Raw genomic sequence first — 25708 nt, forward strand, 5'->3', positions numbered from 1 at the left:
CCGAGGATGTCAGTCTCAGTCAGGAGGGGACGTTAAATTACCATATCCAAGGCTGTGCTCTACATGAAAGAGGCACACACACATAACTACATAACATTTACACACCCACAAATGACTGTGTACGCGCCTGCAAGGTTCTAGCCCATACCACACGTTCATATTTTTATGTGAATATGTGAGTGGAATTTTTGTAACCAAATCTGCATTGCATTACAGTTAACACCAAAACATGTATTAAAGGCCTAAAAATGTACTCAGAGGGAAATAATAAATCTCCATTTGGCTGTTTAGTTGCTTGGCTGGCTGGCTGGGAAAACTATGCTGACCTGTGTGCATCCAAATTAGATATTGGCATAGTTGAGTGTATTACACAGTGGGAGTGCTGCTCTGGCTCAGTCACCCTGCTGCTCTAAATCTGGCCAGTGCTCAGCTCAGCAAAGACAATGCAACAGCAGGGAGACAGCATCTCCACATTCTTATTAAGCTGCAGTTAATAACTAGACAAGAGAAGAACCCCGCAGATGTTTTATTATGTTTTTTTCTGGGAATCCAATTGTCTACATTTTTTTTTTTTTTTTTTTACACTTGTCCTTACGCTGTCATGGCGTTGGTTTTGAAGTGAGGCATCCAAATAAGCCTACTGGACGGGCAATTATAAATTTCAGACTGTAAAGAGAGGGACTGTCGCAATTCCACATGGATAGACGACTTTAAAGAGCCTGAATTAAAATTCAGTGACATATAAACAATGCACATCTGATCATTGTAGTGGCAAAGGAACATCCATCTATTCACATCAGTCACTCCCCTCGTAAATTAGTTAAAGGGATGAAAGGGAGAGGAGATGGAAGGAATGCCAGAGAGCAGCAGAGGGGATGATAGAGGGTAAGGGAGGGAAGAGGCAGGGTGAGACAGAAAGAGGGGAGACAAAGAGAAAGGGAGGAGGTAGAGAATGAGGAGGTGGTCATCATATCCCTCCCTGTCTTTGATCAGTGGTCCATGGGGAACTGAGGCAGTGCAGATAGCTGGTCCACAGCTCCTGAGGAACGCAGCTTCACATTCCTCCTTGGTCTTTGCCGGCTTCTGCAAAATCACTTCTAGTCTTTCAGACCACAGCAGCTGTGAAAACACATCATGGCTTTACTACATGCCAGAAAAGACCTGGCTAATGCACTGCAGTGCCATTGTCCAGCTGGTCCTCATTCATTGGTGCAGTTCCTCTCAGGGCAAAGTCTTACCTAACGTCTTCTTATTGTATTCTATTTCTCTTTAGCCTGAAATCTATTAATTTCTCTTGTTGTGTAACCCTCCTAGCAGAAGGGTCAGAGGTCATGCTTGGCTACAGAGCAGCACTGCCATGACTCAGGGTTCTAGTATTTTGCTCAAGGGCACCTCAGCAGGACAAACGCCTGCTGACGAAGACCCAGGACTGTCCAGTCGAAAGCATGAGAATGTGTCAGAACCCAACACCCAAATCTTGCAGACGTCCTGCGTTTTGATCTTTCACCAGGCACAGCCAGTCTCTCATCTGCAGTATCACTTGTTAATAGAAGGACGTGAACCCAGACTCTCTTTGAAGCATGGTCTCACTCCCCCAGCCCTCTACGTGGGTAGTTTATGTTGGCAGCACAGTAAGTGCTGTAACTGCTAATAGTCATCTGTCTTTGAACTCCAACAAAAAAAACAAAAAACAGAAAACGCCGGAATAGACATTAGGATGATGAGCAAGAAAAAAAAAAACCCCGTGCATCCTGCCTCATTATGCACAACACTTTTGTCAGCCTAACTCAAGTTATTTTAAAAAGTGCAAATAGAAGTCATGTGTTTCGATTTAGGTTATTGTCATAGACCCTGAATTTCTGACTCTAAACACACTTTCTTATATTAAAAAAAAACAGTATGATGTTCCTTGGAAGTTCAGCTTATTAGTGTGACCGCAAGGCATTTCCTGTACTTACCTCATTATTCATCATTGACCTCAAAAGCAACATAAAAATACGCTTATGACTGTCCAAGAGGGATTTCATTTACACTGAGATCAGCTCAGATTTCATTATTGACCTTGGAAAAAGCACAAGATGCACTCAAGATGCACGAGATGTCCATAAAGTGCGAAAAATAAACAGCTTTTTGACAACTGGGAAAAATCTGCTCCTGAAGAAAATGTGCTGTGATCAAAAGATCCAGAACATCTATTACATGGACCTTGAGGTGAGATAATTGTGTTTTTTTTTTTACTCTACTGTGGTCATTAATTCATACTTTAAAAGCCTACTTCTAATGCCTCACCATGACTGTCACAGACTGCCAAACATGCATGCACAAGGTTGATTTGGCAAACCGCATATCTCAGCCCGTGATTCTCTTTCGGTAAATCACAGCACAGGAGTCCCTCTTCCGTCTTTCCCTGCTCGCCTCTCCCCTCTCTGGATGTGAATGGGTGCACGGGAAGCCCCGCCCGCCTCGGATGTGACGCTGACCAATGGTAACGCACCGTGCGCCGTGGACGGACGTCACTTGGTCCTCGGCAGTCGCTGCGGTGGGACTACCGTGACTGTGCCGCTCCGCTCGGCTCCACAGCACCTCTTGTTTTTGTGCGTGTGTGTGTATGTGAGTGTGTGTGAGAGAGAGCCACCGCTTGAACACTTCACACGACTGGAGAAATTCACCGAGACAACTGGCCTGTCGGTTTTTTGTGAGAGGAGCGAAGGAGAAGTTGTGGACGAGTGGAGAGGCATGTTTTTCAGGAGGGGAACAGAGACTGGCTGCCTGTCTTTACTTCCAACCAGCGTTAAAGCTACTTTGATGCAACCGCTTAGCTAACAAGCTAACTGGGAATGTTTTCAGAAACTAGCCAGTTTGTTAGCTTGCTAGCTAGCTAAATCCAATGAAGAAATTCGCCGTGTAGCTTTAGCAAACAGTTATAACGATAGTCTTATCTGGTGATACATTAAGTAAAAGACCTGTTGTAACGTCTCAAACTGGGTATGCTGGATGTTAATGGCTCCTGTGCCTGCTTGGTTGCTAATTTCCAGCAGGGACAATAGTTAACTGTCCAGGCAACAAGTCTGGCTCACACTGCTGCTTTAGCGTTACTCAAGTTTGTGCTCATTTTGTGCAATGTTGTTATCACTTACCGCCTGGTTTTAGCCAGCTAGCCATGAACATTTTAGTGAATTTAGCATTTTGGGTAAAGTAAAGGTGATGGTGTAACTTAGAGAGGAAAGTGGGGTGCCACCTCAACGTTAGATCCCCATTTTCAATCGGGTCACTCTATTGTATAGGAGAAACTGCTGCCGGTTAGTCGATATAATTATTGACGAGGAGACAAGGTGGATGATCATTATAAATCGCCCACATGCTTTGGATCAGTTCCCGGACTTGTGAAAGGCATCTGAGGCAGAAGGTGGGAGACGTGAGTGCACAACCCTTGCAGCCCGGGGGAAGATGGCGGAGCGTTCCCGCAGGAGGTGGTGAAGCCAAAACTTGGGGACTCCTTGGATTTATCGCCACACATCTTAACCCAGATCGTAGGACACATGCAGGCCAAAAAACGGTACTTAACTCTGTTCTCCGCCGGTGCGTGTCTCATCCTGTTGTTTTGTTTTGGGGGGATACAAGTCCCGCTGTCCAGACGGGGTCCCAGCCGGCGTGATGACCGCAGCCTCGCCGGTTATCACCCCGGGGCGCGGTGGCGTCGCTTCACGGGATCCGTGCAGCCTTACAGCTCCTGGGAGCAAGACCAGAGCGATGATCACAATGAACACATATCTCCTAGGCAGAAGAGGGACGCTAACGCTGGCGTTTACAATGGGAAACGCTGCAGAATGGACTCCTGCTTTGACTTCTCCTTGTGCAAGAGGAATGGATTTAAAGTTTATGTGTACCCCCAGCAGAAAGGGGAGAAGATGTCAGAGAGTTACCAGAACATCTTGTCCTCCATTGAAGGATCCAGGTTCTATACACCTGATCCAGGACAGGCATGTCTGTTTGTCCTGAGTTTGGACACTCTGGACAGGGACCAGCTTTCACCCCAGTATGTGCACAACTTGAAAGCAAAAATCCAGAGCCTTCCTCTGTGGAATGGGGGCAAAAACCACATCATCTTCAACTTATACTCTGGCACCTGGCCAGACTACACAGAAGACCTCGGCTTCGACATCGGCCTCGCCATGTTGGCCAAGGCCAGCATCAGCACAGAGAACTTTAGGCCTAACTTTGACGTTTCTATCCCTCTTTTCTCCAAAGACCACCCTAGGACAGGAGGGGAAAGGGGGTACCTGAAGCATAACACCATCCCCCCTTACAGGAAGTACATGCTTGTTTTTAAGGGGAAGAGGTACCTAACCGGAATAGGTTCAGACACTAGGAACGCTTTATATCATGTTCACAACTCAGAGGATGTGGTGCTCCTCACCACCTGTAAGCACGGGAAGGACTGGCAGAAGCACAAGGATGCACGCTGTGATAAAGACAACGCAGAGTACGACAAGTAAGTACGATACAGTTGTTACCTTTACAGCAAGAGCCAATCTCAGTCCTTTTCAATTCCCTCCATATAGTTGCTGCATGGATCTGGGTTATTTTCCTCCCACTCTATCAAGTCTTTTCATCTTGTCCTCATGTTTTTTTAGCGTGGTGGTTTTACATAATGTTTTACTGGTTCAGCTCACACTCCTCACCACTCTGTCCATTTTCAGTAAAGATGAGGTAAGTGTTAAGTGCCATGAACATTGTGTTTCAAAGTGTCTGGATCAGGCAAGACAAGAGCCTTAAGTCTGGGATGTCATGCACATATTTTGTTACCATACTTCCCTGAGCTGAGGCAGAATCTAAATGCTCTCTAGACTCCATCATCCCTAATCTAATTTCTTTTCATTTTTCACTTCTGATTTACTCTAACAGCAATATAAATGCTTAGTGGTTTCCCTCTTTTAAATAGTCCTCATATCATATGACTTTATTTATCAAATTACACATCACAAGGCACAGATAAGTAGATTTTCTGTAATGTCAGCCACAAGAGCCACTGTATTATTGTTATTCAATTAATACCCCCATCTGTGTATACAGCCTGCTATTCAGCAGTGGAGAAATCTGCTTCTCTGACTCTTGACATTTCTACCTTTCTGCCTGTCAGTGTATTATGAGTGTTGATCCTCCCAGACAGAAATTGTCAATACAATACAAAGATGCATAGACTCAGCTTCCAGTTATTATGTTGCACACAGATAATAATTCAATGTGCAAGTAAATTGGTATTTCTTTCTAAAAAATCTGAGCTGCTGAAAAGTTACATAATGCTCAGTAATACTGACCCCTATAACTAGTGCCCATCCTTACAGAGGGCAATATTGCACAGCTCCATTGCCTCAAAAAGTTGCTCTGTGATCATCATGCAGTCCTACAGTTAAGCCATACTGTTTTCTGTGCCCAAATCTGATGAGCAAACTGGCGTCTGTCTCCCTGCTTTGGCCAGTGGGATTCATTTCGTGTCCCCACAGACTGTGCTGTGTTGTTACTGGTGACTATATGGCGCTGGGTGTTTGACTGTGGCTCTTTGGAGTGGATTAGTGGGGACAAAGCGCTGGTGCCAGTAAGGGGAAGCTCCTCTGGCCCCTGTTTGCTCAGTCATTTCCCAGACAAACCCAACTGCATCAGCCAGGAATGCCCTGGCCTCAACCCGTGTCCTGCGTGACCCCTGTGGTGTTTGGGACCTGCTGTCACTGACCCCCATGTCAACTCTTAACTTTGTTGTTGTCAGTTGTTCAGGTCGGACAACAGATGATTTCATAGTACGCGAAGAGGTCTGCTATGAAATCAGGCTGCAGCATGGATTACAGTGAGAATGAGCAAGAGGTGTTTTCTCTCCATCCTCACATTACACATTGGGTCTGATGTGTTGTCATATCATGATGTCCAATATGTTTGCTTAGCATTGATCCCCAAAGGATTCTCATTTTTGTGTCTGCCTGTGTAAGTAGGTATCGGCTTATGAGGTTCATTCGTTGGCTCAGCAGAATAACATTCTCCATATCACTCTTAAGACATGAGCTATCTGCTCTCTCTCTCTCTGCCCCTTTCTGCCAGCTCACTGGCTGCCAGCGCTGCCAGAGAGTGATTTCACACAGTGAGATGGGTGGCAACAGAGCCATAACCCAAAGGAAAAATTAATCCGCCTGTCATTAAGTTGCATTGGGGGAGAAACAGGCTTTGGGTATCTCTCTAGCCCTCGCCAGCTTAGCTTCATTGCATGGCTACAGTATGTTCGGTGACTCTCACTCAGTACATCCTCAGTAAGCCACATCACTATCAGTCAACAGGCTTTGGCTTGATCCCCGGTCCGCTGTAGAATTCCTGTTAAATTAAATAAAATTAATTTACTGATCCTGACTCTACCTTTTCCTTGAGCTGTTGGAGCTTAAAATGCTACAAAGTCTGTATGTTGCTCAAACTGTTTTGGTTACACTTGCACTTAAATAGTGAAGAACATATATCACAGTTTCAAATAGACAACTATCTTCCTCCTCTTTGCCCATCTTTGGCCGTCTTTTCACTCCACGATCAGATGTTTCTCGCATTATTATCCAGTTAGCCGAAACACATTCTGAAGTAGTCTCACTTGTGTTTTGTTTGGATCTGAAACTATACCTAATTTACATGTTACTGCCCACCTCTTCTTCTGTCTTGCTCAGATCACAATTCCAAACTGAGATTTCTGCGCGTTTACTCTGAAGTGTTAAGTGATGATAGGCTTTGGTCAAAGGCAGTGGCAATGTCATTTCCACCATTCAGTCAGTCATAGACAAATAAGGTTGCAAAGACAGATAGGATTAAGCATACTGCTGTAGTAAACTATGGCTCTGCTATTTAAAAATGGACACTCATTACAAAGTCTGAATTTAAATACAAACAGTTTCATCACAGATAAAATTTCCATGAATTGTGTGCATGAAAGAGGCAAAGTAAAAAGTGCATCTGTGAGCCAGGTGTTATACATTTTTTATGAGCCGCTTGTTTGGATGGGATCTGATTAAAAAATGTCTTTATGTACAGTGATTTTACAGGACACAGTTTGAGGCTTTTGGGAATCTATTGCAGTTCACTATTATTTTAATGTGTGTGCAATAATAGCCCACTCTCACATTTACTTACACTGTACTTTGTGTTTTTTTGTGTTCAGAGGTCTTAACAAGCTGTGATTAATGCTTAACAACAAGATCTTATCCATTGATTCTAGTGTTCTCAAAAATCACCTGGCATGATTGCAATGTTGATTGCGATGATATATGAATTATTAATCATTTTATCATTTTCTGTTGTGGAGGATAATACAGGGATGCTCCAGACGCGGCGTGTCCCATATTATCAAGTGTGGTCAGTGTAAATGATCCTCTAGAGTGTGGGAAGCATTTTAACACTTTCCCTTGGTCCCCTTGCACTTCTATAGGGCTTCAGTATTCAACTGCTCTCTTGGCTGTAGTCTCCAGTACAGTGGACCATGAAAATATCATTACAAAGAGGTTTTTATTGAGTCTGTTGAGTGCAAGTTGGGTGGGGTTTTGCCTGTTTGGGGGAAGTCCAAATGGTCCAAACATTAATGTCTGACAGGACTGATTCATCAACCACCAAAAGTGAATGATTTTCCAGTTGGTAATCACACCCAGACGAGTTCTAGATCCCTGGCCTGGCACTGAGCTGAGCAGGGCTCCACAGGGTTGAGACTCAAAGGGGCCAAAGGTGTGGGTGGGACAGTAGTCAAGGAGATCAGTATTTGTTTTTTGGGTCGACTTTGAACTTTCCAAATGAAAATTGTCTCTGACTTGCACTTTGCTGTAAGCAGCACACTAGTTGTACTAAGCTGGTTGTAGCGTGCTGCAAAATGGCAAAATATTAAATCAGCTGAGCTCTTAAAAATATCTCCATGGATTAAGCCGCTGCTTGTCTGACAGACTTAGGCTAGGGTTAAGATATTAGCCAATTTGTAAAGGTGTCAAGTATTTTAACAGCTAGATGTAAAGATATAAAACATTCATACTTATACCAGAAAATATCATCTCACTTATATAAAGCAGAGATTAAAAAACAATCCTCAGATGTTGCTGAAACTTTACTCAAGTGCCGGTTTGCACAATCTGGGGATAGTAAGGAGTTGTCTATGCCGTTTGACATGTATAATCGCGACTGAGTTGCACTGTCCTGTTATACAGTCCTATGGGTCAGACAGTACAGTCTGTGGTCTAACTGGGTGGAAGTAATAGTTTCTGTGCCTGGCTGTGGTCCTTTGTGCAACAAATCCCTCTTATCCTCTCCCACTGACAACAAGGAAGTTGTGACAGACTGAATGCAGCCTCTCACCATAATTACCATGTAATGGCCATGTCATTTTTGTGTAATTTTATTCTCCAGATGTTAGCTTGGAATGCATATGGTTTTTTTGATGTACTGTGTATGTACTTGTGTGGCCTGGTTTGAGGGGGAAAATCTGTTAATTTTGGACATTACACAGCATGGCACATTGTGTAATTGTACTGTTTCCATTGCAGTTTTAGTACACTTAATAATTAAATATGTTTATAAATTCTGTTCTGCAATCTTGAGATTTTATAGTGTTTTAACAGCCATGGTAACATGCTAAAACTAAAGTAAACAAATCAATCAGCCTTTTATAAGTCTTTTGTTACTCGTGCTTATGCTTCTTCTGGTTTCTTGTAGAGTGTCTTTTAGGATTGCTTAACTCCCTGCACCTCCTACTGCTGTGATAGATGTACATGTTAGCACACATGTTGTGGGCTCTATGGTATAGACCCAGGTATAATGGATAAGTGACTCTTGGCCACCCCCTTGTTTGTTTTGACATATCATATATTTGAAATGTCTGGACTGATGGAACAAGTTGTTCAAGAATTAAAAATGTCAAGGCAGGTTCCATATATTTGTGTTCTGCAAGGCAATACGGTATGTCTCCATTTTGCGTGTTTGTCATCTCCCTGCAGTTTGCAGCGAGTGGGTAGAGTCAACTTTTTGCCTCCCACTTCATCACACCCTGTCCTTCAGGCATCTGCACTCAGCCGCTGTGAACAAGCCTGTAATGCAGCCAAAGGAGAGAAGAAAAGATACAGCAGGAGGCAGGTCAGATGCAATTTTAACCTCAGACTGAAAGCCCTCTCACAGCTTGTTTCCAATTAAGAGGCCCTGCCAAGCGAGAGAGTATGAGAGGGATAGAGCGAGAGATGAGGGGAGTTGTAGAGACACAGAGGAGTAGGAGACAAACTGAGTGAGTTGTAGGGAAAAATAGGAAAACGACCAGAAAGTGCTGCAAGAGTCTGAGACACTGAAAGACAGAGGGAGAAAGTAAAAGCAAGAGAAAGGCAGAAAAGAGGAAAAACACATGCCAGCCATCCAGCAGCGAGAGGTGCATGAGATAGCTCGCTGGGTGCTGACGTTGGTCTGCTAGGTGTATTTATAGACTTGCAGGGTTTTAATCCTCAGTATTGGCCAAAGCCCCTGGCAGAGGGCTGCTAGCCAACTTGATGCAGGCTTTACAGAGCTTGGGGAAAATGATAATCGTTGGGGGAGGATGGTCGGTCTCTAAGTTTGTGCGCATTAATTTTAAATGCTCCTTTTCACAATCTTGTCTACTATTTCGTGACATTGGATAAGCTAGTGTACTTGTTGTACTTGTTATACTGTTCATTTTGTAGCCTAATGTTTTGTTCTGAGTAACTGCATATGATGCTGAAAGATCACAAAATACACATTGTTTGATTCATTGACACATTGATTCCATTGTAATAGCCCCGATGTGTAGGTACGCTGGAGGAGGTAGACGTGAGCTCAAACGGTATCTCCATTAGAGGAACAGATACAAGGAGCAGGAGCACAAATCACCTTTAGGGCCCTGACACAAAACTGACCTCAAAGAACCATCACTGACAAAGGCAGACTGATCAAACGCTTTGTTTGAAGTCAGACCAAAGTTGCGCATACAGATAAGCCTTCAGGATAGATGACCACATGTGGAATTATGTACTTAACAAAAAAGTGTGAAATAACTGAAAACATGTCTTATATTCTAGTTTCTTCAAAGTAGCCACCCTTTGCTCTGATTACTGCTTTGCACACTCTTGGCATTCTCTTGATGAGCTTCAAGAGGTAGTCACCTGAAATGGTTTTCCAACAGTCTTGAAGGAGTTCCCAGAGATGCTTAGCACTTGTTGGCCCTTTTGCCTTCACTCTGCGGTCCAGCTCACCCCAAACCATCTCGATTGGGTTCAGGTCTGGTGACTGTGGAGGCCAGGTCATCTGGCGCAGCACTCCATCACTCTCCTTCTTGGTCAAATAGCCCTTACACAGCCTGGAGGTGTGTTTGGGGTCATTGTCCTGTTGAAAAAAAAATGATGGTCCAACTAAACGCAAACCGGATGGGATGGCATGTCGCTGCAGGATGCTGTGGTAGCCGTGCTGGTTCAGTATGGCTTCAATTTTGAATAAATTCCCTACAGTGTCACCAGCAAAGCACCTCCACACCATCACATCTCCTCCATGCTTCACGGTGGGAACCAGGCATGTAGAACCCATCCGTTCACCTTTTCTGCGTCGCACAAAGACACGGCGGTTGGAACCAAAGATCTCAAATTTGGACTCATCAGACCAAAGCACAGATTTCCACTGGTCTAATGTCCATTCCTTGTGTTTCTTGGCCCAAACAAATCTCTTCTGCTTGTTGCCTCTCATTAGCAGTGGTTTCCTAGCAGCCATTTGACCATGAAGGCCTGATTCGCGCAGTTTCCTCTTAACAGTTGTTGTAGAGATGTGTCTGCTGCTAGAGCTCTGTGTGGCATTCATCTGGTCTCTAATCTGAGCTGCTGTTAACTTGCGATTTCTGAGGCTGGTGACTCGGATGATTCTTGCCATAATATGAATTCTAACAGTTGTCCAATAGGGCTGTCGGCTGTGTGAAAACCATTTCAGGTGACTACCTCTTGAAGCTCATCAAGAGAATGCCAAGAGTGTGCAAAGCAGTAATCAGAGCAAAGGGTGGCTACTTTGAAGAAAGTAGAATATGAGACATGTTTTCAGTTATTTCACACTTTTTTGTTAAGTACATAATTCCACATGTGTTCATTCATAGTTTTGATGCCTTCAGTGAGAATCTACAATGTAAATAGTCATGAAAATAAAGAAAACGCATTGAATGAGAAGTTGTGTCCAAACTTTTGGCCTGTACTGTATATTCTTGTTCAGTATGAGGGAGGATAACTAGGGCTATATTCTAAGTTATCCTCTATAGTCTATCTATTTTCTAAGTCTATATTCATAATCCAGAAGATGTGACAGAAATAAAAACAACAAACCAGACAAGCATTTTCTAGTCACTACAAAACCTTTAAATAATCTTGTTCTATGCGCAGGCTACCTTTTTAATCAGATATATGTTTGTGTTGCATCAGAGTTTTTAACCCATTGCCCCTTACTTGGTAAGGGAGACAGAAGAAACGTAAAATGGCGTTAAATGAGTGAAATATTCAGTCAATTCTGAAGATATTCAGAGGGCTCTCTCACCGACAGCCTCCCCTACTGATTCAGTTTGCTCCCTGTACACATCGGAAAACTGCGAGTCATGTTGGCCACAGACATAACGACAGCCCAGTGACAACAGTTGGTGTATCATGGCCCTTAAGCTGCCCCTGGCTGGTTGAAAATATAGTAGTCATGTGGGAGATGTTTGTGGAGTTTTACTGAGTTTAATGAATCTGTCCAGTTTTTTCTTTCATCTGCTGTCTGTTCATTTCCACCTGATTGGTTTATAATACATTATCCATTAGGTAGGCTGGTAGACCACTGAGCTTCTGTGTAATTAAGTTATCTAAGGAGATGCAGTATTCCCGTGATAATTGCGTGTTTTCTCTGGACTGAAATGGGCGTGTCATTTGGAAAACTAGCAGGAGTAGTCTAAAAGTGTTACTTTCTCCATTAAGACAAGTACATTGATTCCAGTTTTCCCCCGTTCGGTCTGTAGTCTGTGTCTCTATCATGCAGTGATTTTTGGCTGACTTTACTGAAAAGATGCAATGCAGCAGTAATTTCTGTGACTTTATGACAAGATCCCCTTTTCTGGCGGGTTCATCCAGTTACCACACATGATAACTGAGCTGTGCCAGTAAACCATCGACAGTTGGCCCAGCTGAAAAGAACTGAATGATACGGCAGGCTGCGAAGGAGTCTGGTAAACCACTTAACCACTGTGCACATATTATATGTTTTCTCTTCAATGGTGCAGGCCTACAATTGACACTTACATGACCACACAAAATCTTTGGAATGGTCAGTGTTTTGAATACAGTGTCAGATGTGCATGAAAATGAAATATCTGTATCTCCAATACATTTTGTTAACTTGTGTTTTTTCTTTACACTTGAATATTGCATAAATACAACATGATCTGACATTTGTTTTCCACTGGCTGTTTCCTCTTGTCCCTAAGGCAGTAAAGAGATTGAATACCACAAAGGAAAATTCTGGCACAATCAGCCACTCGCAACAACGAGTTGAGGTTGAGATGAGTTCTTCTGAATGCTGTGATTGGGACTGGGAAGTTTCATATATTTGGCTGTTGATGTTCATCTTTCCTAATGGTGATAGAAGAGGAAATGTATGTCAGTGTGATGCACTGAGCTTTATATACCTTTATTTTCACCTCTGCAAATATTCCACCGCAGCCTTTTGTGGTTTCAGAATATTTCTTCTTGGTGAGCGGCTCGTTTGTGCCTGAATTTCAAGTAGTTCTATGACAGTTGGATGTTTGAAATATTCAGAATACATGAATTTAGTCAACCAGAAGATGTGCATTGTGGATCTTCTGGCTGATGTACTGTAAGAGGGGATTTATTTTTCCTATAGGTCTAATGACTCATGCTTAGTGTTAAAGGGGTGAAGAGCTAAACTCGGTGGGTAATGCACAGTTTCCTATAGAGCCTGGGGATTAGAAACTGCTCCTGTTTAAAGAGCAAATGGTAAATGATAGCTATGGAAATTAATGCTGGAAAGTGGATAACTGAGCTGGCTGTCACATGGCAGGACATTGTTATTTTACATAACAGCATCATGTCATGCAAAAACGACAAAAGTGACTCTGATTTCCGAGGGAAGACAGAGGCACATCGGGCTGAGTTTAAACCTCATCCTGTTTACTCACAACATCGCTGCTTTGCATCAAGATGATGATTGTGCAGAGTGTAACCACTTTATGACCTTTCAATGTCCACTGTTCTACTATAGAAGAGACACTATGGTCTATTTTTGAACAGCTAGGCACCTACTAAATGATCATTTATCAACACGTAGTAAGAATAACTAACAGGAATACTATAATGCAAATACTTAGTGGAACATTTTAACTTTTTACATGTTTTAAATGTTCATCAGTTGTAAGTAAACCAAAGGAATTGTGTGAATGTGTGTAGGCATGCTGTGTGAAAGTCTGCTTATATATGTGTATGCTTTATTGGGAAGATAATTTACAGATATCTGCCATTTGAAAAACACTTGTGTGTGTACTTAGCACGTACCTGCACGTCTGCTTAATCTCAGAAACTGCAGAAAGTGAACTGTTTCCCAGAAGGATTCAGTCCACTCACCTCTCAACTGATTGCCATCTCATTTTTCACTGCCAGGATTTATAGAGGGGGGAGGTCGAGTGTGAGAAGAGGGTATTACCATCAGCGTTCATGTATCATCACTCATTAATTACCCCCAGTGCCCCATGAAGTAGCTAGCTCCACATTACCTTGATTTCAGCTCTTTGCTAGTGACTTGGTGTGACCTGCTGTAGCCTAGGACTTGTGTGCTTTAGCATGTGCTTGTGTGGATTCAGTGGTGTCCTGCTGTCTCTCCTCTCATTCTGACACCCTCTGATTCAAATTCAGATATGCTTTTATTTGCTTGAATGGGTTTTAGCTGCACTCTCACTCTGTTTGGAGGCTAGTTGTTCAGGACAGAGGGCAGTACCATTTTGTTTGGCATGCTCCTTCTCTCTTGGCCTGACAGGATGATGTATGTCTTGTCCTTGGCAGCCATGTGCAGGTGATGTATCCCACTTGGAATGCTGCAAGAGTGGAGTAAGGAAAGGGATGACCACATGCCAGGCAAAAAGTGTGGTCCGTTCCTGGAAGAGTTTTTCTGTCATCGTGTGGAGGCACATATCACCGTTTCCTTACTCCTTGACAGATGTGATTACACTGGGCTTGGTGAAACAGTAAGGCAGAAAGTTTGGGGTGCTGCCAAACAAACTTGGACCGGGAAGGCTTAGGGTGTTGGGGGGGAAAAGCAAAACATAAATGGTAATGAAACACAGGCAGCACTTTATGGTTGATAAACCCGTACTTCTTATGAATCATCACTTAGATGAATAAACAAACACTCATTAGTCTCTGTTGTCTTGAAAATTAATGTATTTAATACATGACTGGCCAGAAAGAAAGACATTATACATAACAGTGGTTACATAGGTTTTTACTTGTCTCCACAGTCTTGTTATACACAAGAAAACAAGGTTACACATAGAAGTGTGTGTCGCTCCTCTGAACTGCTTAGTCTAAACAACAGTATTCAGTGTCCACCCAGCACATAGTAATAAGAACAAGAAATAACAACGAGGTCTCTTAATGTTTCTGCCCAGACAGTGTGGGACCACTTTCACAAAACTGGCAGAATAGGAAAAAGGCCAGGGTCAGCTAACCATGACATGAAGCAAATCATACATTTCCTTATATCCATAAATGTCTGCCACAGTGGTGGTGAAGATGAAGACAATGACCTTTGTGAAGGTTAGAAAGAGCAAATTGATTTAAAATCAATTTTTGTGGTGTTGTGACACTTTAGCAAATTTACAAAAAGGAGCTGCCTTAGGACCGGAAATCCCCCTCCACTCAGGGTAAAGTGTTAAAGCTGCTGTAAAAGTATTTGGACCAAATCTGAAAACGCCTGAATGAGAATGTGATACAGAAGATAAGGAATGACAAAGTAGATTTAATATTAATATTTGATAGGTCTCTCTGACAAAGTTGTCTTAAGAGCTGCTGGTGGAGCATCAAGGGAAAAAGATGTAACTTTATGGAACTGACTCGTCATTCAGCGGGCCAGTGTTTGCGTGACCCACGAGACACATTTACAGTTCTTTCAAACACTCAGATAAGTTGCTTGCTCGGCATGACAGAGGCTCTCTCAATTATCCCTCATGTACAATGAAATATGTTGTGAGAGCTACATGCAGAATTAAGCAGCACTCTAAAACCAGGGCCAGCAAAATCCTATGGGCTTTTAATCCTTCAGTCAGTGTGGAGAGCAGACCTGCCAAGCCCACAGACATAGTCTCTAAATCTCTGTGACTCTCGACTCGGTGCCAGGAAATATATTTTTTTTAATATTTCATTTATTATTCTTAGAATGGAGGAGGGGATTACAGTACAATAGTAAATAGCCTTAGTATTTCTGTTTAGGAGATTTAGAGAGAGGAACTGAATGGCTTATCCTGAAGAGTTAGTGTGATTGTCCTTGGATCTTCTCAAAGGTACTTTGGCAATACATCATCATCACCGTGTGGGACCATGTTGTGCGGTGTTAATGTAACCACACTTGGCAGCATTGAAAAATGACCAGCCACCATGTTTCAGGGCTTGGCTAGGTAGAGGCTTGGATCATCAGATAAAAGTAGCACACGCACATATGCATGCACTCACGCACGCACAGATATGCTATCTCTTGCTGTCCTCTTTGGACTCCACTTTGTCAGATAAGGGCTTCAACTGGCACTGTGAGAGGAAACTCCAGCATACATGATGATAACTCTGGGCATGTGATAGTCTTAACTCTTCCGTGAAATGCTGGCCTCATTCAACCTGTTTTTTGTTGCAGTCCTTAACAGATTAAGTGGCCGCTTAGATTCTCCTGAATTTCAAATTTACCAAATGATGTCAAGAAGAAAAGAGAACAACAGAGTAGTTAAATGTGGAATTGGTGGTAAAGTGTTAACAGAGACTCAAAGCCACTGTTTTGTTTGCAAAGCACTTTCTGTTTTTTATCAAATGGGTAAGTTGCTGTGATTTAAACTGAAATGACTTGCACTATGATTTTGTGCCTGTTGGCTAAGCTTCATACAGTTTCTTTCCTCTTTTCACCGAGTGAAATCTGTGACTTCCGCTTGTGAGGTCACAACCAGAGGGCAAGACAGGAAGTGTTGTCTTTGATCTTTCCCGCTGTTCAAACTAATTACCTGCCAGCAGCGGCAAGCACTGCTGGCCGTGGAATTCATTAACAGATGGTAAAGCTTTGTTCTGGGCCGGTGTGTCTGCAAGGATACAGAGGAATTCAGCTGCCTCAGAGGGAACTGTTGTGCAGTGTAATTCTTTGAGATCAGGTTAACTCGTCTCTGGACGTAACACTAAGAGGCCAGTAATGATGTGCACCAGAATTCTTCCATTCATTTAATGGATCCCACCTAATAGTAATGGCCTAAATGGATTTTGTTGTCAGGTTTTCCAAAAAGTCCTCCAGATGCTTTTGGCAGCTTGGTAAAAATGACCTGAGTGGAAGGAATAGGTTACAGTATGTCGATGCCGGGGGGAAAATAAATAGTGAAATTAGTTGACTATGACAGACGTTTACAGCCTTTCAATAGCTGAAAACATGGCTATACAAAGTCAGTTGGGTCTCTGCATTGTTGGCATGATGCTGATACGTTAGGCGTGATGACCATGTCCTGCTGAATAAAAGGTGACGACCGCAAAAGTGTATGACACTGCTTTAAGTGACTCACAGTAATTACAACCTTTGCCAAGCCAGCTTGTTCTCTCTGCGCCGTCCCTTTGGACGCAAATGTTTTTTGAAGGCCGCCAGTGTCACCCATCTTACATACTGTGTTGGACATGAGTTATGGTATATTCCTTTTTAGCCGGATTATACAACTGTATATATAAATAGTTTTACACTGTCCCCTTCTTTTCATATATTTGACCTTTCTGTAGTTAGTGTATGGAAGGCTTTTATACACCAACAGTGACATTAATAATCAGCACAAAATTGCAAATGAGGCAGTGATGTGAAAGCTTGCATGGACTGAATACGGGTTGGAAAAATATTATTAACGTGTGAATTAATCACACACACACAAAACTCACCTGATGTGTAGAGGCCTTTAGCTTGGGCACTCTGTAGGGTCTCATTTGTTGTCAGCGATAGCCAATAGATGTGTAGGTGTCAGTGTGTGCTGTATCATGGTATCAGTGTAGGATTAGGTTGCCCTCCCCCTCAGTCATCACATTAGTGAGTGAGGATTTATTAGTTGGGTTAAAACCTAAAGGATGGAGGATTGTGGCGTATGGCAAAGCTGGCTCTCCTCTCAGTTGAAGTCTTTATCAGAATTTGGTACACAGATGTCGGTGCAAGTTGTAAATGTCATACAAGTCAAACTTGTTTGTATTTAAACAATTATATTTATTACCATGTTTGTTGTTGTAATTAACTTGCTGATTATTATATAATTTCACAGGCCCAGCAGTATTTCCTTCCAGGAAAAATTAGACATAAATATAGAACTGAAATGTGCAACATAGCGCTGCTTTAGTGAAATAGAAACCTGTTGAATGTTGATGTCTCAGTGCTTTGAGAAAATAGGGTTGTTTAACTCGGTAGCAACCATTCAATAAATAAGGCACTGCCTCCTCATCTTTCATTTTGAAGAGCGTTGCCAATGTGTTAGCCAAGTGCCACAAATTTCCGCTAGATGCTGCAATTTTGTGTATCCTCTGGGATGAACTGCAGCATTTTTCCCTTTCCCCATCATCATTAGTACTGCCGCCACCCTGTAATCTCTCTTTCTGTCACTGAGGCAATGGGGCTTCTCTCTCCTCTGTGGTCTCATAATTGTGAGGTAATCATCTTTTCCCTCTTGAGAGCTAAAAGACTGTGTTTACACTTAGTTTTTGGCGGCTCGACTTGGCGAGACACTAATTTACTCTCTCAGCAGCAGAATGAAGCAGCTGCTCTCATTACTTCACTCTGACTTTGCACTTAAAACCATTCTTTTCCCATTGCATTTTAGGCTGGTTAACATCGGCAAGTTGGATCAACTAAATTTTCTTTCTTTTTCATGTGTTTTTAAAAGGTTAGTTCACCCAAATTACAAAGTGACACAGTTCCTCTTTAACCTCAAGTGGTATTTATCCATTCATTTTCATTTTAGTTGTTTACATTTTTAGCTATTTGTCACATGATTTCTGCCTCTTCCCCAATACAATGAAGGTAAGTGGAAGTGTGTTTGAATAAAAAAAAAACTTTGGAATAAAAATTGAGTTTTGACTTGCTTGACAGCTTTGTGTGACATTTGGTAGGGACAGTTAAAATAATCCAAGCTGGCTTGGCAGTGCTATCACCTCCACTGACCTCCTTTGGATATTCGGCTTTTGCATTATCCCTGGCTGTGTCCTTGGTCATAAATGTCACATGGACTTGCACTTCTGGTTCAAAAGTGCAAAGAGTCATTGAGATGTCATCAGCCAGCACATGTAAACAACATTAACTCTCATTTTTTTTCTTTTCTTCCAACTACTCACTCTCTACCCTGTTCTCTCTTCTGCAACATGTGCATAAAGCCCCATCCCCTGACATGTTCTAAAAACCTGTGCAGAGTCACACATGCTCACTTTCGTGCACATGGTTCTGCAGTTCAGCTGACATATTACCACTCCGATATTGTCCCAAATAACATCCACGCACAAACACAAAATGTTTCAAAACCAACTTCCCAGTCCAGGCAGATCCTAGCCTCAGCAGTCAGGCTTTATCTAAATCCCTCTCTTGGCATGATGGATTGGATCAAATCAGACACAGCCCAAAAGTCCATTTGATGGTGCATAGATAGCAAATTCAGTTGATAACACCCCATATTCTTAAGTAAGAGAGATATTACATAGCCCCCTTCTCTCTGTCATGGCTATGTCATGGTTGCTTTGCCATTAAAGGAAGGAGGCTGTCTGTGAGCTGACAGGGTTTTTCACTCTGGTAAAAAAAACAAAAAAACAACTGATGTTTGGAAAAGCTGTCCACATACAGATGCAGTCACAGAACTCACACAGATACTTGCAACTCATAACCAATCATTTTATTTCATTCACTTTTTGTTCCTCACCTGAGTTGATTGCCTTTCCATCTGATTCTGCTCTCTCCTTTGTTTCAGTCTTCTCTGCCTCTGTTATTCTCCTGTTTCCCTACACCCCCCACCTCCAGTTCCCATCCATTCATCACTCTCTCCTTTCCTGTTTCCCTCTGCTTCACCCTCCACCGCTGTGTCATTCAATCCCCCTCTCCTCTTCATCTCTGCTTTCTCACATCCTCCTATCTCTTTCTCCATCCTCCCTGCTTGGCCCAGGAACACAAACATTCCTGACTTGGACTTATCTCCCGTGCAGAACAGCCTAGCTGCAACAGAAGTCAGTTACTGGCTGTTTGTCAGCATTCCTTCAAGATTAATCTTCTCAACTTCCACCTTTGTTCAGAATGAGGCACACTTAGTGGACATTCAGAGACTTGTGTAATTTGTATATTCATTCATGTATTCATTCATTCAGTAAGTGATTTACCAGAGCCATGTTGCTGGTTGATAGCTGGGCAAGGAGATCTGTAAGTTTGCCAGCCTAAGGCCCAAAGTGAGCCTCTTGACGATTCCTCTTTTTCCTAAGGGCAGGCCATAAATGCATTAAGGGCTACACCATATAATTCAGGCCTAATGTCCTGTTTTTGAAGCACAGGATATGTTCCAAGTAAATTTATACTCACAATCATTCTCAGCTCTTACCAAAAGAGGGCACATTGCTCCCTGGTTGCAGCAGTCAAATAATTTGACCCCAACTGCCTGATATGACATCTTTATGTTGCCTGACTTTACAAGTCAGCCCTGACATTCCAGCGCTAATGGCTGATCCATTAACAACAGTCATTTCATTATCTCCAAGACTCTCCTGTTCTGGTTTTTAGTGTCTGGAGAGCACTTCAAAGCACCGCTCTCATCAGCCCCATCAAGCTGATGGCTGGATGGATGATTGGAGATGTGGGGAAAGCTTCCTCCAAAGTCCTCTTGTGAAACTCAACAGCTCTTTTATGGCTCAAACATTTTCTGGATTGATGTTAATAAATCTGTGTGTTTTGGTCAGTGTCTGTTGAGCTTATTGGAACTAACTCTAGGGTGTGTGTGACTCCATTTTAAAGGAAAAGGTTCGTAGAGATTAAAGGTTTTTGCTTTTTGGTTCTCTGGGTAATAGAGGGCTTATGATGGGTGGAGGCAGCAAAGGGGAACAAGAACAAGAAGGGTGATAGAAGATTCAAAGCATAGTAATTAGGTGAATTAACCTGGGGTCATGTAGAACGGTGGTAGAGCTTGAGACCACCTTATGTGTGTCTGTAAATGTTTAATAAAGCTGTCTTTGAACTCATTCACCAGAGGAAGATGAGTGAGCCAAAGGTGCTGTGACGAAATGAGTTAAGGCTTTTCTGTGTTTCTGGAGGCTATATTGGTATCAAAATAATCTTTGCACCATTGACTCAGGGCGGAGCAGGTAGTGCTCCATAAACCCCATTAAGTGGCAATGTTAGTTCTTACACCGCTGGAAAATTGTCCTTTTCCTATAAAGTGTAACAACCATGATCTTTCATCTGTTCAGTATGTGTACAATTGCAGCAATTCTAGTGCAATTAGTCCACTTATTGCCACTCATTGTCACAAATAGAGAAATTAAGCAGTTATTCCTGCAATTCCATTTTCTCATGAGCCAAAAATCATCAATAACCAGTTTGTAGTCCACTGGGGTTCAGATTTCACTAGGGGAGGATATTCTTCACTGGCAAGTTGAGATTTTATTTGACCTTTACTTTCAGATGACATTGGAAATGAAGGCTATGTAATGACTACTGGATATTCCAGCCCAGAAAATGTTTTCATCTGTGCACCACTCACTGTGGCAATGTCCATTTACACTTGGAAAAAATTGCAAACGTTGAAGGGAAAAAGTAGAATGACTAATTATATATATTCATCCTTCAGGTGTCACGACACAGTCAAGGTTTGTATAACAGTATGTCGTTTTTTTTTCAATTAAATTCTTATTTCACCTGAAGCTCTGCAGCTATCGCTTTTTTTTGTCCCAGTGTTCTGTCCCATCCCTGCTCGAGGGAAACTGTGGCCAGCTCTATTGCTTAAAAAAGTTACTCATCTGTCATTGCTGCAGGTAAAACAGTGAAGATTAACTATGCCATTAAGTACAAAATAGTGCAGTGAATCTCATTCATAATAGTGTTAGCCATCAATCTCTAATGCTCCTATCCTGGGGCCACTGGTCTATTTTAAGCTCCATAGCTTTAGGCAAGTTAGTGTCACACTCTTCAGTTGTTTTGGCCATTAAAATGTGTATCCTAATACTCATCTCTACAAATTCTTAGGTATTGACTGCATTGTGTTGCTGGAATATGTTTCAAAATGTAATTTGAACCCACACACATGCAGAAAAAAAAATCAAACATTCTGTAGGAGGAATCAGACATTGGATTGGTGTACCAGATCCCTACAAGTGCAATAAAACCACTGCTAACGTCTAACGTTTCCACATTCCTCAGGGATCAATTTCTACAAAGGCTTGATACACTCTTTCTATACCAGAGGCCAGCCCGCTTTCTGGTATTAATCTTGAGGGCCAATTAACCTCATGTAACACGAGCATGACGGCTGCTCATTAACCCCACATTATGAACAGCTGTTTGATTGCCTTGTTGAGATCAGAACGGTCATGTAATGACTACTCTCATGACTGAAAACACAGTGTATGTGTGTTTATTTTTACGTATGAAGTCTGATGCAAGTCTTTCAGAAAGAGTGTATTTGTTTTTTATCTTGAGTTGGTGTTTTTGTGTGTGCAGTAAAGCATACAAGTTTTCTCTCCTTGGGCCTGTCACTGTGTGTTGTACATGTCTACCTCTCGCTGTGCAGTCTTGTCAAGGGAAACAAAGCAACCGGGTCTACGAGGGTCTGGCACTGTCGTGAAATACTGAAGTCGTTTTGATGTGAGTTGAGATCAAAATGAGGCTTTATTTGTGTGTTTAGCGTTGTTAGTGACATTCTTGCCATGGGTGGCTCTGGCTGTGTGGGGCTGGGATACAGCATGCGGTTGTCAACTGCTGCCATTTTTCCGTCTTTCTCTTTCTCATCCAATGACAATCACTTTCACTCGGGGCCTTTCAGGCTGAAATTCCTCTGGCATGGGCTCATAGTCCTGGCAACAGCCAAGGGCCCATCAACTTGGCTCAACTGTGACAAAAAAGAGGAAGCAGAAAATGAGATATGAAGTCAGTACAGGATGGCAGAGAGGTGGAAGAGTGGGATAGTCGTACAGCTGCCTTCTTTTTCCCCTCTAAAGTTCATCTTGGGGAATTCTTGGTAGTTCAGGATTCTCTTTGTGACTAAGATGAGTGATGGCTACACAGTGAACAGGAGGCAGTGTATTTTAAAGGATCCAAGCTATGAAGTCTGTTGATTATTCAGGTGACCTAAATTTGAAAGCATTATGTTTAACTCGGCTAAACTACTGAGGCACCCCTGTGGCATTTTGTCCATCATGGTACAGATGAAGGCAAATCAGGCCACAGCTGAGTTTTCCAAGAGGTTGATCTTTGAAGATGATCAACAGGGCTTCACTTACATGCTCTTTTCCCACTAATTACTCCATCTTACTGTATGACTTGAATTTATTGAATTACAATAACAACCAAGATATATTATTAAATAAAGCCATCCTGGTCAAAGTATGTTACTGCAGCATTTGAATCATGATAAAGTGACATTACAATGGCATTCTTTTACTTTCTCTTTTGGTTTATCTTATTTGAAGTGTAAAAAAAAAAAAAAAAAAAAGAAGAAGTTACTGTTGTGTTTGGTGGTGTTGTTATTATTACATTAATTTCTTAATTTATTTTGCATGCCAGTGGTCAGGACAAGATGTTCTAAGTGTTGCAAGATGATGTCGAAAAGCAGATGAAAGGATGAGGTTTGCAACATCAGGGCCATAGAAATCATGTTGTTCCCCATGAATAGAGCAGTCCCTCTGTGAGCCAGCGGCCAAAAATACCATCAACTTTTGTCCCGTTGGCACTGAGCATCTGGCTGGGCATGGGCATCATTTTGAAAATACTGCGACATAGCTAAATGATGCACAATGTAATCAAGATTCATAGAATAAAATAATCTTTTTTTTGTGACATGGTGTGCAGTGGACGAAGATACAAGCAAACGGATAAATTAAAGAAGATGAATCCATTTTTTGCCGCATCAGCACTTTGGCTTGCAATGCCTCCTTTGATTTTGTTCCTTTCTATGAGCTGTTATGCTGTAAACGTGTGTGGTCACTTGCACAGATTATGGGAGACAACACTTTGGCTGTTCTTCTGAGTCTCCTCCGGCACTCGACAGAGTGAGCTATGCATTTCTTTTTCACACCATTCTTGTTGCTAGGAGACTGGTTGATCTTTTTTCTTGACCCAGCTTACTTCCTGTTATTCTTTTTTCTTTCTGTGAATCATACTGTCCTACTTTCCTATAATATTGATAAATTACATTTAATTATATCCATGAATGCATAGGTTTCTATAAAGTTGTGGTGTTGAAGATGCTGAATTATTACATTTCAGATATTATTTACTGATCTCTCCTCCTTGTATAAGAAGAGAGTTGTTTGCATCTGAATGAGAATTTGCTCACACTACTTTCTCTGTCAGTTGAAGCTATGTTGAGGTTATAGCAAATAAGCCACAGTGAGTCATGGTGGTCTTCTCTCAAAGTATTGAAGTCAACAAAGCCCTTATTTCACAAGTGCCAAAAATCTGACGTGTGATCTAAGTAACTCCAGTTGTATGAGTATGTGCCTCACCCTGTAATGGACTACGATAATGCACTTCAGATGTCCAATATGTATCTCATTATTTGATATATGCTAACTGGCAGTGCTCTGGCCCTGCCAGCCTCTGCTTTAGACCCTCTGCTTTAGACCCTTTATGTACAGTGGGTGCATGGAACAAGCTTATAGTTAAGTTAAGTTGCTCTAGAGACATCCAGGACCAACTACATTTTTTCCCCATTGCTTCCAGTCAGTGAATCCAGCCAACACAGTATATGAGAGTGATTTTCATAAAGCACCAGAGCTGAAAACTATACAAAAAAAAAAAAAAAGGCAAAGACCGCTGTAAAACACACAGAAGACTTTGGAGTTGTTTTTTTACTTGTCTCCATGACTCTTTCTGCCTCACTCACTTACAAACGCGTACAAAATCTGTATCGAAATGTGTGCATAAAGAAAGATGGTAGTTTCTGACCAAGAGCAACTGGATGGCCGGGAAATGTCAACAGTGTGGTCGCTCTGATTGAACAGTTGGTTGAGGTTAAATCCCCAGTGAATATGTCTGTGTCCACCACATGCATTCTCTCAGGCTAAAGCTTTGTGCAGTAGGGTTGCTCTGCAGTTCTGTTTGACATTTACTTGGTATAAATGTGTTAATTAAACATTAGGATGATCAAGATAATACAGATTTAAACAGACTTTGATATGCTCAGGGAATTCCTGCGCTATCAGTTTCCAATTAGTGTAATGCCAACACTGTTTTACATTGTATGGTGAAATGACATTCATTGTAATGTGCATAAAATATCTCATTTTTGAAGTGCATTGATGATGCTACAAGTAGACAATGATGGTGCTGCGCCATTTAAAGCTTGTTGTTAGATAATCTCAATATTTTTCTTGTATTTTAGTGTAGTAGTTTGCATTATATCATGATGGGGTAGTGCCATTAGTTCAACAGTGTGATTATCCAGTGACCAGTCTGTTATGACACTGCTCTGCTCGCCAGCAGCCATCTGCATGTTGGAGCACTGAAAATCTTGAGGCAGGATTTACCTCATAACATGTAGAGTTAGTTACTGACGTTGCTGTGAGAAATACTGAGATCTATCCAGATTTTTTTTTTCTTCCCCCTATGAGACCAATCTGTTGAACACCTACGTGCATGTAAACTTTAAAAATCTGCAATAAAAAAAAATAAAACAGAAAACACAGAGCAAGACATGAGCTGGTTTATGAAGATGATATTTTTGAACACTCATCCTTGATGTCTCCACTGACATGCGGTAGCATACTGTGAGACTGCTCCTCCCCACAGGCAGCCATCTGGAAGAGAGGAGAAGAATGGAGGTATGCAGGGAGAGGAACATCTGGTCTTTTCTGAGTTCGCACTGACAGGAAATGTGATTGATGGGGGATTTACACCCAGCCAGGCCCAGATATGGACCTATACTTTTGCTTTTATATGGGTGGAAAATGGTCACTTATTACGTGCCTGTGTCTGGATTATTTGTTTGCCATGCTTAATGATAGCCCGTCATGATTGTAATGGAGTCGGTATGATGAATCAGATTGTTTGAGATGTTTCTGGATACACAGATCAGAGCAGCATTTGTGATGATTGTAGTATTATTTACTTTAGCCTACTAATGTGCCGGTTTGATAATGGATTCCTGTGTATATTATAGAGTATTTAGATGGCATCAAGCTTAACTGTGGCTTTTATGCTTTTTGTGGTTGTTAATCTTCTCTAAACTCACTGTAGTGGTTGTTAA

At 42.0% G+C, this 25708-nt stretch overlaps 1 protein-coding gene across 2 annotated transcripts in view; it reads left to right on the plus strand.

Annotated features, from left to right (window-relative positions):
• The window catches only part of LOC139204990 (exostosin-1a-like), a 436963-nt gene that overhangs the window by 395899 nt on the left and 15356 nt on the right, over positions 1–25708 (plus strand). Inside the window, exon 2 of one of the 2 annotated variants that reach the window (XM_070835044.1) lies at positions 2628–4492. In XM_070835044.1, the coding sequence (XP_070691145.1) occupies positions 3540–4492 (953 nt within the window). In that variant the 5' untranslated portion in view covers positions 2628–3539. Of the gene's footprint in view, positions 1–2538; positions 4493–25708 lie in introns of those variants that run through there. The other variant, XM_070835043.1, reaches the window with a different exon arrangement.

This window comes from Pempheris klunzingeri, chromosome 8, assembly GCF_042242105.1.
Source record: "Pempheris klunzingeri isolate RE-2024b chromosome 8, fPemKlu1.hap1, whole genome shotgun sequence".
NCBI lineage: Eukaryota > Metazoa > Chordata > Actinopteri > Acropomatiformes > Pempheridae > Pempheris > Pempheris klunzingeri.